The 13,850-nt window shown below is 41.6% G+C and overlaps 1 protein-coding gene across 2 annotated transcripts in view; it reads left to right on the top strand.

Moving 5' to 3' along the window:
- Positions 1–386: 386 nt before the first annotated feature.
- The window catches only part of adgrb3 (adhesion G protein-coupled receptor B3), a 128,675-nt gene continuing 115,211 nt past the window's right edge, over positions 387–13,850 (top strand). The window contains exons 1-3 of one of the 2 annotated variants that reach the window (XM_035529944.1): positions 387–1,364; positions 1,563–1,591; positions 3,260–4,028. In XM_035529944.1, coding sequence (XP_035385837.1) covers positions 3,275–4,028 — 754 coding nt within the window. In that variant the 5' untranslated portion in view covers positions 387–1,364; positions 1,563–1,591; positions 3,260–3,274. The remainder of the gene's footprint in view (positions 1,365–1,562; positions 1,592–3,259; positions 4,029–13,850) is intronic. The other variant, XM_035529943.1, reaches the window with a different exon arrangement.

The following is a 13,850-nucleotide window of genomic DNA, read 5'->3' as shown; positions in this document are numbered from 1 at the left end:
GTAACCCGTGTAAATGACCATTTACGATCCAAAATTATGGAAGCAGTTATTACTACAGCTCTCACTGACGTTCCGTTACTCTCGCGTTCGCCGCGTCAAGATCTACGCGGTAAGGGTAAATGTCACGCTGCAGGGTAAAATGCGCACAAAGTATCTGTGGATTGCAAACAACAACAACAAAAAATCATTATGAACTGATAATGTGACATTTTTAAATAATCATTGAACTTTCAGAAGGGTTCAAAATGAACCCATTCGGAAAAGTAATAGGCTACTTACAAGTGATTCGCTTTGTCCTCGAGACAAAGCACTTTAACGCATGCACCATCATAAATAAATAAATGCAAGGAAAGGTACGACGTTCGTTTACTGTGTAAGTGATATAAGAGCGGTACATGTCGAATAGCTTATTTTTACTACCATAGTTACAGTTTGTCGTGAACTTCAGCGGGAAAGAATAGCCTACGGACACCAACTCAGGGGAGGAAACGGTAGAAGTGTTCTCGAAGAGAAAAGCCCATAATGCATTGCTATGATAAAGAGATGAGACAAAAGAAGAAGGGAAAAAAAAACTTTAGAAATATACCCATATAATAAACAATATGAAAATACAGAAAAAAAAGGTAAATCCAAAGTACGTCCTAGGAAGCGGTCGTGCATTTCTTGCTCCAAACGTCATCCACCTAGTTGTGATCTGGTTGTAGTCCGTTTGGGATTGTCGCGATGAAACGTACCGCGCTGCTACGTCCAGTTGGAAGAACGTCTCCTTGCTTTGATTTTCAATAAAATGAGTGCTATGCAAGCCGGTGGGAAGGGGGGTGAAGGTGGAGAGAGACGCAGCGAGAGACGTCCATGCGTGCTTTATCTTAGTGGCAGTGACGTGATATTGCAGCTCCAGTCCTGAGGCTCGGCAAGCGAGCGCACGAGAAAAGCGGCTTCCCATCTCATTCTATACCGAGTCGGTATTCGAGCGTCGCCCCTGCCATCCGTCAAGGATTTTCGGTCTACCTGCTGCCCTTCTCCACCAGGTCTTCAGGGGAAGCAGGCAACGGCTGGCGATCAACCGAGATACGTTTACATTCGTTTCTTAGATTGTTGGGTTTTGGGGGGTTTTTTTTGGTCGTTTTTAGTGTACCTCTAACCGTTACTTGGGTTGCTCACACTTGGTTCCGTTTACGCGAAAAAGACGGGAGATGAGCCAGATTGGAGTCTAACGCATTTTTGCCCATTGACCATCTTGTTGCACCGGACTTCTGTCGTCGGCAATGGGAAATATTGATCTGCAAGATAGGTTCACATTTTGTCATTTCTAAAGGATGTCTTCAAGTATGTGGGAAAAATAGCCATAGCTTCCGGAGTGTAAGGTAAATGATTATTATTGTTGTTGTTGGCGTTATTATTACATGTAAATGCTGAAGATAATGAAATGGCGCGCACAGAAGCGCTATTGAATCAAAGTTTAAATCTATCAGATGCATCTCAGTTAGTGATTAGGTTACTTGCAGAGGTGCTTAATGCTCTCTGCTTTTGATTAATGCAATACAACTACGTCAATTTTTCAGAGGAGTCACATAATGGACGAGGGTTAACGGTAAGTTAAGATGATATTGAGAATTTGGGTAAAAATCAGAAAATGGGAGTTTTGGCGCCGATCGTGGATCATTAGATTCGATTTAGGTGTTTGTTTTCTTATTCTATTCTATGTCTATTTCCTTAAAACTAACAACTGACAAACACTGTGGTTTTGTAAAACATCAGGCTGCTCAAACATCGGCTACCACGTCGCTGGTGCATGAGATTAAGATGTAGTTGCAATCCGTTCATATTCTACATGAAAGTGTCGAAGCAACTGATGTTTTCCAATGAGCGGAATGTTTCGTCTTAAATAATAAAAACTGGATTCATACAAAAGCGTGTAGTCACGCAGTCTGGTGTGCAATATCGCACGTTAAGTATTACCGCAGTCAAGCCAAATAAACCCATAAAAACAAAATGTCCTATCGAAGCGCTCAGTCGCTCGATTTCGGGAATGCCGAATCTGAAGGCGTCCTTACAATGAATTTAAACGCCTCCACACTGCTGTGATACTGCACACAGCTGCAATGCCTGCAGGATTAATGCAATCAGGACATCGAATAGCATTTCTCTCTCTCTCTCTCTCTCTCTCTCTCTCTCTCTCTCTCTCTCTCTCTCTCACACACACACACACACACACACACGCACGCACAGTTTCGTCGTTTAACACACGCTTTTCGATGTGCTAAACGTAAATACAGAAAAAATGCATTACTGAAACGAAGGGTAAGAGTAAGGGACAGCTTTCAAAGTTTCGCGGACGTTTGTCTGCGTTGGGAGATGTGCGTCAAAATCGCAACCGTTTGCGTTTTGAAGGGTTCCGCATGTTAAGACTACTTGTGAGATAACGTTTGTTCATGGCTTAAAGTAATACTGGTTCGAAAAGCGCGCAAGCACGACGTGACAACAAGAAGGAATCGCGATTATTTCGCAGATTTCCCTTAAATCCAATGTGTTACAAGGACATTAACAAAATTAACCACTTATTGAGTTGTCTCTCGGTCAATTTCAATGAGAACCGAGACACAGCGTATTGAGGCAGCCTATGCAGAATTTTATGCAGGCGCCAGTGTAGACCACTGCAGAATATTGCGACTTTGACATTTCCTTTTGATTTTGCCGCTTAAAACGATTTTCCCCCCTCCACAGTTGAACACGTATTCGAGAAATGTATGTTTATTATATATACTCCTTTGTACGTTTTCTTACTCATTGGTTGTCAGTAGACTCGACCTTATACGAGGGCAAAATAGATGTCGCTCTCTGTACACAATTTATAGAGCTTGCAGTGCTAAGCTCATCTAAAAATAATAAACATCATTCGAAAGACTGTGCTCATGTCAAATGTTAATTTCACAGTCGATTTTTTATCTTAAATGGATATGCAGGTGCCGGAAAGTTATTATGCTCAATAATAGGAACCACAAGGTGGCAATGTTTATCCGAAATGTGTTTTCCTCTCAGGAGAAGATGAATTCGACCTCGATGTAAAGCAAACGTAATGGCTATAGTCGGCATGTTATCCAAACGAATATCCTTGTTTTTGTAGTTTCATGTGTCTGTGAATATCAAATCTTACAATCAAACCATAAATGTAAAATTCACACAAATCTCTTTTTTTTCCCCTGGGCTGAGCTGTACTGCTGAAAAAACTTAGTGTATCTTTTTTTTTTCTCTCTTTCAGGCCAAATGACATAGGATGAAGGCTATTCGTAATCTGTTGATTTATATATTTTCCACCTATCTCCTGGTTATGTTTGGATATACCGGTGCCCAAGATTTCTGGTGTTCCACACTGGTTAAGGGAGTTATTTATGGATCTTACTCTGTGAATGAAATGTTTCCGAAGAACTTCACAAATTGTACTTGGACGTTGGAAAACCCAGATCCTACCAAATACAGTATCTACCTTAAACTTTACAAACGTGAGTTAAGCTGCTCTGAATTCTCTCTTTTGGTTTACCAGTTTGATCATTTCTCTCACGAGAAGATCAATGAACTATTAAAGAACAATGAATCCATTGTGTACCTATGTGACGCGAAGAATATTTATGTATTTTTGCATTATGACAAAAATTTCATCCAGCTCCGCCGGGTGTTCCCTTATGATTACAACGGATTGGCTACAAAGAAAACGGAGGAAGAAGAGAAGTCTGTGGTGGAGTTTGTGGTTTTAAACAAGGCGAGCCCAAGTCAGTTTGGATGTCAGGTATTATGCACGTGGTTGGAAAACTGCTTGAAGGGAGAGAAAGGGACTGTGGAGTCGTGTGGAATTGTGTACTCCAAATGCACTTGCCCACAGCACTTGGGAGATGGCGAGTCTGAGAGCGTGTTAATGCTCAACAACGTGGTGTTGCCTTTAAACCCGCAAACCGAGGCATGCTTAACGCCGCAGATGCGCACGGCCCAGGCATGCAACCTGAGTGCGGAGGTGAAACGGCCATCCAAGGAGGGTGAGTATGGCACATGCGCAGCCTTCGGGGATCGTTCTACGCGCTTTACTCAGCGAAGTTTTCGTGATTTTTACCACTGGTGATTATTACCCTTGGTGACGCCTCCAGTTCCCCTCCACCCTTCCAAATAAAGCCAAATTTAAAAAAAAAAATTTCACAGCACTCTAAACGCACAGCACACTATGCTATTCTTGGTGTCTTTAAATGAAACAGGCCAAAGCCAACTTTTGTTTAGAGTGGGGAAATGGATTTATGAATATGTAATATGATAGAGCTGTGGCATAGACTACATTTGTTTATTTAATTTCTAGTTTGTAAAACAATCTGTTTTCTTCAACATGGTTTAATTTTCTGGAATCGTATGCATATGATATATTGACATGAGGTCTGTTTCAAGCAAGAATCAAGGCGAAGTCATTACGACAACTTACTCATTGTACATTGTAATGCAAGCACACAAATGTATCTTTGTAATCCAAGAAAACGGATAACCTTCCGGTCATATAATCATATGTGATTATGTTACTGTCTTTGATCATGATGGTGCTATGAAGATGGACAACCAACATCAAACAAATATGGCCCAAGGAAGGATAAATTATCTTTGTGTTACACCCCCAACCAAAAACATCCGCTAACTTTTTCTGCTTAATTGTCTACAGTGGCACATTTCTCTAACATCAGAGGGAAAAATCCCCAAAATTTTATTAACATTTCTAAAATCCTCTCTCGGTTTGAGGCATTACATCATGTGGTGGTCTATGAAATGTGGAGGTTAACATAAGTGCACTGCTCATATTTTATAATGCAGAGCAGCTCAAGAACCCTTCACAGCAGCAATCGCTCAGCATAGGGGCAAATCTCATGGGGGGGGGGGGGGGTTGTTGGATACCAACATTGACACCCTCATTTCATTCCAGCATAGCAATTTAAAGGCAATAAATCAGTCATGGAAAGAATGCAGCAAGATAGATATATAGACGTTGAGAGAGACAGACAGAGAGAGAGAGAGTATGAGTGTGCTGGACCAATCCTCCTGTGGCATGCCGTTTCCACAAGTTTGAAAATAATAGCCCCCCTGGGGGCAAGTGCCAGCCTCACTGATCAAATGTAATACTGTTTCAGAGATATCAGAGTTCATTCGAGTTAAGCAGGCCCGTGTATTCCTCTTCTGCTCTACCCATCGGACGACTCGCTTGTTTTCCGACCTGAAGCACGTCCGCCTCGGCCGTGCCTGACCTCCCGGCTGACCGTGGCCTTCTTACTCACAGCTTGCAGCTGAGTCGTGTGTTCTAGATGCGAACCGAGACCCGCCGCCTGCAAGCCAGCAACACATGTGAAAAGCATGTAGAAGTTCGCCTGTCCGTGTGGTGTCACGCTGGGCCTTGCCAAATTTGTTTCTGCCGCATTCCTTGTGTGGTACAGTATGGCAGCAGTACTTGCATAAACCGACTCTCTGGCCATTTCTGAATGGTAGCTGTGTCCCAAAAACAACCAGTCAACATTTAGTTATCTGCATGTCTAGAAAAGCTTTGCGCTGCACGCTTGTTCATTTTCCCGGGGAAGATTACGCTCATCGTTCCTATTTATAGTGACAGTGTCAAATCCGCCTTCTATCCCCACCTCCCCCCTTTAAAAAAACATGTGTATATCCTGTGGATTCCTTTTGAGTTCAAAAGAGTCCTGTCCCTCCTGTTGCAATCAGAGTGTAACGGCTGCTCGCTCTTATGGGGGAATCAGTGCTGCTGCTGTGCAGAAAGACCCCTGATAAGGTGAAAATAAAGGGCTTTCTTTGATATCCTTTACCCTCATGCTTGCTTTGTGTATGGCAACACAGTGTGGCCTTTCAATGGGAAGCTGAAAGGCCCCTGAAAATGCTATTCCCCCCCCCCCCCCCATTCTTTTTCGGTTCGGTGCTCTGTGCTCGATCACACCCTCCCAAGCCAAGCAAGAAAGGCTGATTAGACTTTCTAATATCATCAGTGGTTGAAACACATCCTCGCTGGTCATGTGAGAGAGTAAAGTGTTTTGAAATGTAAAAAACATATTATACTTGCATAATGGGTAATTATGATGGCACCACACATTAAGACACACTCTAGCATGCATTAGTTGATTGCATTATTACCACGATGGTTGTTTGCGTTTGCGATGCCATCGCAGTATTAACTGCAGACCCTGCCTTTTTCATTCAGGAGGCTCTGATGTGAATTGTGACTGTAGCTCTTTCGAAGCCTGCGTTCAAGCTTCCGCTTTTTAAAGCCGAGCAGCTTGGTACAAGTAGGGTTCAGGACTTTGGCACCGTGCATAGACTGCCCATCAAACACTGACAATCTCAACTGCTCTTCAGAAGTTCTCCATTGACTATGCCAATGATTTCTCTTGGCTCAATGAAGTCTATGAACACTGTCTGCTAGAAGGCGAGGTGCCAGGACTACTTGTAGCTAGGGTTGCTGTTCGGGAACAGCAGTTTACCCAGTCTGTTCTCAAATGAATTCCAAATGCCATTCACTTGATATATCAAACTACTGTGCAAGTCTCCATTTTATACAATATGTATATCATACCGAATTGTGCATACATACTTTACAAATTATTCAATGGTTTAAGTAATGTATGAATAAGTATATACTCATTCAACATATGTAGAGGTCAATAGTGCTAAGCTGTAATAAACGCAGCTGCTGAGGTTCTCAGCCACAGACCCCACCCCCACCCCCCACCCCCACCCCCCAAACATTTATTTCTGCATTATTGTATGGTCACTGTGGCCATCTGCAGGATTTGGCTGAGCCGCGATGATTTCTTACAATGCACTAGCTCATAGTCGGCTGCTCTGAATAGCATTGGCTAAATTAGTCACTAACAGAGCCCCAGCTGGAGAACATGAACAACATCTTGAGGCATTGTCTCATTACAAGACTCCCTCCTTCTATCTGCCCTTGGCCAGCAGCCGGCCTGATCTCTCTTAATGTTTTCCTTTTTTTTTTCCCCTCGTTGTTGTTTTTGAGGGTGTGTGGGGGAGGGGGGGTGTCGAATGCGCTAGTAGATGTGGATCCACGGGGACGCAAAGGGCCCTCATCACGCTCAGGGCCTCGTATCGCGAAATGGGCCGATGCCGGCTGATACTAATGAAGCTGGCTGTGGCCCCACCACCGGGGGGTCATTTTTGCTGAGTCATTAGGTTGTCTTGTGCGGGCGCGCTGCTGTCTTCTAGCCGTGATTTAAAATGGCAGGCGCCCTCTTCATGGAGAAGGCTCTGCTATTTTTTGCTCTTTTGACGTGCACTGCTGAGACTGAGACGGAAGTGGAAAAGGAAAAATAAATAATAAAAACCACACACAGTCGGAGCCCAGACCTTAAGTATCGCTCTGGAGCCATTGCACCCCGGCGCGAAAAGCTTTTGAAGGACTTATGGGCACCATGATGACTCAGCATTTTAGTGGTAAGATTAAAAGGATAATCTCCCATGCGCAGGAAATGGAGCTGCCAATTTAATGGCACATGCACAGGGTCGCTGGCCAGCACGAAGCCTGTGGCACCGCGTCCCCTTTGCGTCATGAGGCCCTTTAATCCTGCTGGATCTTGGTCAAGTCCCCTAGTAGTAACTGTGCTCCCCACTATTGTTATCTGTGCATGGAGGCTATCTTAGCTCCCACTCAGAAGACGGGGGAGGACGCTCGAATCCTCCTTTCCTCTCCTCTTTTTATTTTGATCAGAAATTTCAAATGTTACGGCTCTGCTAGTGGGATCTAACCGTAATCAGTGATGGTGCCATTTTTCTTAATAAGGGCTGCTTCTGAAGGCATGACTCGGGGGTAAGGAAGAGGGGCCAGTTTAAAGATGCATGGTCATTACATTTGAAAATGGACTGCAAAAGCTCCACCGAAAATGAATGATCTGCGAAGACCACATCAGTTAAAAACACTAGATTTCATTTGCTTTTGCAGAGCTTGCAGGCTTTCCCATTGACCATAAGCAAACAACCTTTTTTTTTACTGAATAACACAGTCCACTGCATTAATAATAATGCTTTTGGCCTAACCATATGTGTCAAGTTACTGCAGAACAGTCGGACCCGCATAATGATCACTGTCTCTGAGAGCAAAAAAAAATATCTATGAAAATTCCAAATTCCTGAAAAAAATCTGGAAATGGCAGCCAAAGATCTACATGCAAGGAAATGCCCCTCATTACACAGGCCCCTTTTAAGCTTTATTGCGTGCCCATACCAATTCAACTTTGTTAAAGGCAGCTCAGCCATTATATGGAATTAGCTCTATATTGTGATGATAAGAATGGCACTAAAATCTCACATATAAAGACTAACCATCGCAAAGTTGTTGTTTTTTTGTAGCAACACTGATACCAGCACTGAGTGCACTGGGGCAGTTAATAAAAACATTCAGCATTCATGCATTTGTGTTACATGCACCTAGACCAAGATGAAACAGCATTCTGTGCATAATTTCAAAAGATTTCCAGGGCAATTTAGAGGCCCAAGTTACAAACAGCATTTGTGTTTAATCTTTCTTACTTAAATGTAAAATAGCCACATGGTAATTGGAGGCCACATGACCTAGACTGTTTACAACGCAGGACATGATATGGCTGCATGTGATGCTGTTCCTGTTCATCAGGCTCTGCACCAAGAGGCGATGCATCAGACAAGCTTTTGATCAAAGTACTGAAAATGCTGACAGTGTCTATACTAACATGTTTACATATACTGAAATGGATTATTTGACTTGAGAATATGTGCTGACAATAGACTATTAGGTGTTTAACGTTAGCCTTGAGGTTTTCAAATATTTCTGTATTTTCCATCTTTTAAATGTGCAATCAGACAAAAATGTAAAAAAAAAAAAAAAAAAAAAGTTATCCTGCTGCCCGCGACTCAAATTTAGCCTTCTCATCTTTACCGACTGCTTGTCATCTCGGCTCCATCGCTGATGCGGCCAAGAAAAACAAATTGGCTGTTGCGTATTCACTAGATTTCATTAGGGCTTCTCTTGCTGGTTAATAGCATACGGTGATTGAACTTTTCTCGTCGAACGGGTCGCCATCATTTAGTAGCTTGAGAACCCAGCTGCTCTTGATCGGGACTCTGCCTGGTCACTTGGTCCGCCTCCAGGAGAAAAGCTCAGCGCGAACTGAATCAACAGAAGGACTTGGAATGGAAAGTTGAGGGGATCGTGCGCACAAACTGCGGCTGATCCTGTTGCTGCTCATCTGTTGTTATTGGCCATGCGATTGCAGTCCCACTACGTGCACAATGTTTTTTTTCCCTTTCTCTTTTGGCCCAACTCGAGGTTCATTTGAGTCGGCATCTTGAGCATTTGTTGAGCCTTTAAGTCAACTTGCTGGCCCCAAAATAATTCAGCCCCAACTGTGAAGCCACACGGTTCCTAGCTTTCACTTGGCAAAGCCCTTCTTCCAGCTCAGTCAGAACTTCAGCTAGCTGTGTAAGGTCTGACCGGATTCTGAGGTATTTGGGTCACATCGTATTTTCACATCACCTCCACACAATCATGTGGATGTTAACAAATTCCAAATTCTTGAATAAAGAATATTTTTCACCTTGAAATATGAATGGCATGGGAGTTTCAGTATCATTTTTCACATCACTATAACTGCAGAGTCTGGTGTCTGGTAATTTATTTAGTGTTTCAAGGTCTTGGTTGGATTGCAGACTGCTCATTGAAATGTTTTCACTCAGGCTCATCATCAGGACAGGACAATTAGAAGACTTTACCTGTGGAACCTAAATGGCCACGTAAAATGTGGATTCAGTGATTTTGGGGTTTTTTCTTCTTTTTTTATAATCTTTTTACTTATTTATTTCAAGATGGTTCCATTCCATTAAGCCTTGTGCTGAGGTCATTTTGACCTGTCGTTTGATGGTGCAGGTGTTGCGGCTGTGTAAATAAAATGACACTGATGATCTATGACACAGTATCTTAGCGATTAATCATCATGCCGGATATCAACTATTGAATGTTTCCTCATAGTGTGCCATGACATTTTGTAATAAAGTATGACTGACGGTAGAAGTATTTGGCATAGTAAAACCACTGAGCGGTTGCAGGTGGTGTTTTTCATCTTTACTAAAATGGTGCATATGTCTGACTGTCAGCTATAGACTCTTTATGTGTTGAAGATGTAAGATAAGGATGAATGAAAAGGAACTGGTTGGGTTTAAAATGTCAGATGTTTAAATACTGTATGCTGGTATAAAACATAATTCAAATACGTTGTTTTATCTGGGAGGCCTCACTGCAAGTCTTTTTGACAGGAATGGAAACCAGGGTAACACTGTTTGTGGTGGTCACAGAAATTAAGATGTCAATCTCTTTTCCAGGCACAAAATTCCACTACATTTAATATTTTTTCTTTAGTGCATATCTCTGAAAGATTATTGTATGTCTTTGGAAAAGAAAACATTGCCTGTTTTCACCTTATGGTGCATTTCCATGTTTATTAAGCGACTGACATTTCAGTTTCAGTCAGACAGAGCAGGCTTATGGTGCTTTAATGTGTTTTGGTTATTTAAATTCGAACGAACCCAGCATGGTTTGATAATAGGTCCTTTGTAAATAATCACTCACTGTTATTTATCAGAAATATAACACACAGTCTCCATTTCACAATTACCGAGTTTATTGGTTTAGTGTCGGTTGGGAGAGTCTTCTGCATCTATCCAGTACACACAGGGGAGTACAAGTTTTTTTCTAGCTCAGACTTATCATGCTTTTCATGATGTTTGTACAGTGTCTTATGCATATTATTATTAGTTGTTTTTTTTTAACCTAAGATTGTTTTAGGATATTACTATTCTACAGCCCTGACAGACATGCCTCCATCACCACACCACTGCTGAAACTGCTCAATAAATATTAGGCTGGAAGTTGGTGAGCTCATTTTCTCTCATGTCTTTGGTTGCCTCAGAAAAGGAAGCGGTGCCTTCTTTCTCCCTTAGTGACTAAGGATGCTCCCGGAGCCAGCAGTGTGCATTTCAAAAGTTAACAAGGTAGCTAGTTAGCTGGTTAACTTAGCAGCTGGGAGGAATGCAGAAAAAGTGCCATGTTGCCTTTTTAAAAATGTCTGTTTGTTGCGCTGAACCGAATGCTGTGTTTTTTAATCAGGTGGTGCTTGTTACAAATGTCTGCAAATGTAACGCTATCTAAGCTCTAGTTAGCAATGGCTAACTGGCTGCGTTACTACAACATGTTAATGTTACTGCAGCCCTATTTGGCCGTTCAGGCTCACCTGTTTTCTGAAAGAATGGGGTTCCTGTCTGCTTTATGCTCTGCCCTCTCCACTCCTCTTGTTTCTGAAGTCCTGGTTCTGGATGTTTTAAACAACTCACACGATACCCCTGAAGATGAAACCACTTTTACTTTTGAGAGCTGGAAGACACGTATTATTTATTTCAACAACATGGGAGGAACCGATATTAATGTAATCTAATTGGTCGATTGGAAATTGGATTTTGGAGACACCCCCCCCCCCCCCCCCCCCCCGTCTGTCACTACTCCCATGGATGTGGGTGTCCGTGTGGCCTATATTCAAAGAACATTCAAATACAAGCGGGTTAGATAATACTGCAGCATAAATTCTAACCCAATTCATTACACAATAGGTAGCATGTTTAAACTCTCAAGGAAAAACCATCGAATGAACTTGAATGCATTGATAAAAAGTTTAAAAGGAGGGTAAACCTTTTTCCTCGCTTTGAAATTGTATTAAAGTAATGCAAGACTCAGGACACTTTTGGCCAGAGAAAGACATTTGGCCAGAGCCACTTAACTTTAGTCTAATATTTATAATATTTATACTGCAATGGAATGGTTTAAAATGACAGAACAGCAGATGATGAGGAATTAGTTTATTATTCTGTCATATTTTTTAGTCCATTTTTCTTCCAACTTTTGTCATTAAGCCAATTTTCATTGGCTCTTGTCATATGACAATTACCAACCATGGAGGGTGCAGGCCAGCATGTGTGTAATTAGATTCATTTTTGCAACTAGAAAATATACATTTTAATAATTATAGTAAATGCATCTATTAAGTGTTGATATCCCTTCCAGGTACATGTTATTGTCATATAACATTAAATGAACACGACTAACCACCACTATGATGGTTCTGCATGGGACTGAAGTTTATTTAACATAATAGCTGTTCATTAGCCTAAGGGCTATTGCTACTGCATTGCTTCTTTCTGTATGTTCTGACAATTACATGTTTGTCCGTTCCAAAGCTTAAAGGGTTTTTTAAATATAACCTTTTAAACAGACTTCATCCATCCAATCCATCCTTATTTTATTCGTGTTAACCCCCAACTCATTTAAATCATCTCCCATTCAAGTCTATGGGCCTGAGTAACAGCTCAACGAACGTAGGAAAGCGAAGCCTATGCTGATGTATATGACAGCTGCTGCCCCGGGGCACTTGTCGAACGCTTCATGGTGCCTCTATTGAATGCCAAACCGGGCTGGTACCTTAACCTGCAAAACAGAAAGAGAAGGTCGTATGTTCAGACTGTCCCCAGATGCATTTCTCATTTCTCAAGGACTGTAGGACATGGATTGGTGAGGAGGGTGGGGGGCATATCGGAAGAATGGGGGGGTGTGTGCATAGGGAGATGCCCCCTCCCTATGCCCCCCCACCCCCACCTGTTCTTCCTATGTGGCAGGAACGGCCTCTAAACTTTACATTCAAATATACAAATCTCAGTCCTGTCCATCAAGGTTTGCAAAGGTTTGTTTTAGCTCATTAGCCTTATATTGAAGAATATGCTTTCATAAAATATCGTTTTATAAAACTTGGTACCGTGTATAGCCAATTTATATAACATAATTAGCTCCTTTTTATTATGGACAAGCAATTTGTGCAGTACATAGCAATTATCTTGCCCTAGAGTTCATATTGTATCACATGCAATTTCTGGACATCTGCAAGACAGAAAATAAGCCTGAGAAAATTAAGCTTATAATAACTGAGTCATTAGTATGAATAAATATATTTTATTGGATGGCATTAATAAGGCCCATTGTGGACATTGTTCACACTCACATTAAATTCTGTACTGTTACGTTTGTGGCTTAACAGACATAGGCCTATCATTTAGTTAGTGTTTGTATCCAAAGTTTTACCTTAGCTGATGTTTACCATATGCTTGCCATTAGGCAGACTGCATGAGTAACACATTATGTGTAATGTTAAAATGGAACATTTGAAATGGTTATTCTATGGTGAAAACCAGACAGATGAGGTATAAACATGTGACTCCAAATGATGGCTTTTCTGCTACTGAAACCCCTTTCCTTTTTTATTTATATATATATATATGAGAAAGAGCGAGAGAAAGAGAGAGAGAGAGAGAGAGAGAGAGAGAGCTTCAGAATTGAGTTTCCAGAGAAGAAAGAGGACATTTGATGCAGAGGTCCTTTATCAGCTGTGCAAGCACAGTGCTGGAAAGTGCTTCTCAGGAAACTCTGTATACTCTTACTACAGTACACTGCATTTACAGTGTACTGCATCTTTTTCGGCTATATATATATATATGTGTGTGTGTGTGTGTGTGTGTGTGTGTGTGTGTGTGTGTGTGTGTGTGTGTGTATATATATATATATGTAATGATAAGTAGATAAGTAACCCCTCTAAGATCAAAGTACAAAGTACTGTGGTGGTTTCATCTTCTCTCACTTCAAAAAGCAGTGCATTAAGAATATGGCAGTTTCTAATAATGAGTCTCTGAAGGCACCGCCTCTTACGTCATTTTTCTTTTATGCATAACGAAAATACAATTCCTAT

Source organism: Electrophorus electricus, chromosome 9, assembly GCF_013358815.1.
Source record: "Electrophorus electricus isolate fEleEle1 chromosome 9, fEleEle1.pri, whole genome shotgun sequence".
Classification (NCBI taxonomy): domain Eukaryota; kingdom Metazoa; phylum Chordata; class Actinopteri; order Gymnotiformes; family Gymnotidae; genus Electrophorus; species Electrophorus electricus.
Note: the sequence above shows the minus strand (reverse complement) of the source record. Positions and strands in the feature narration are given on the sequence as shown.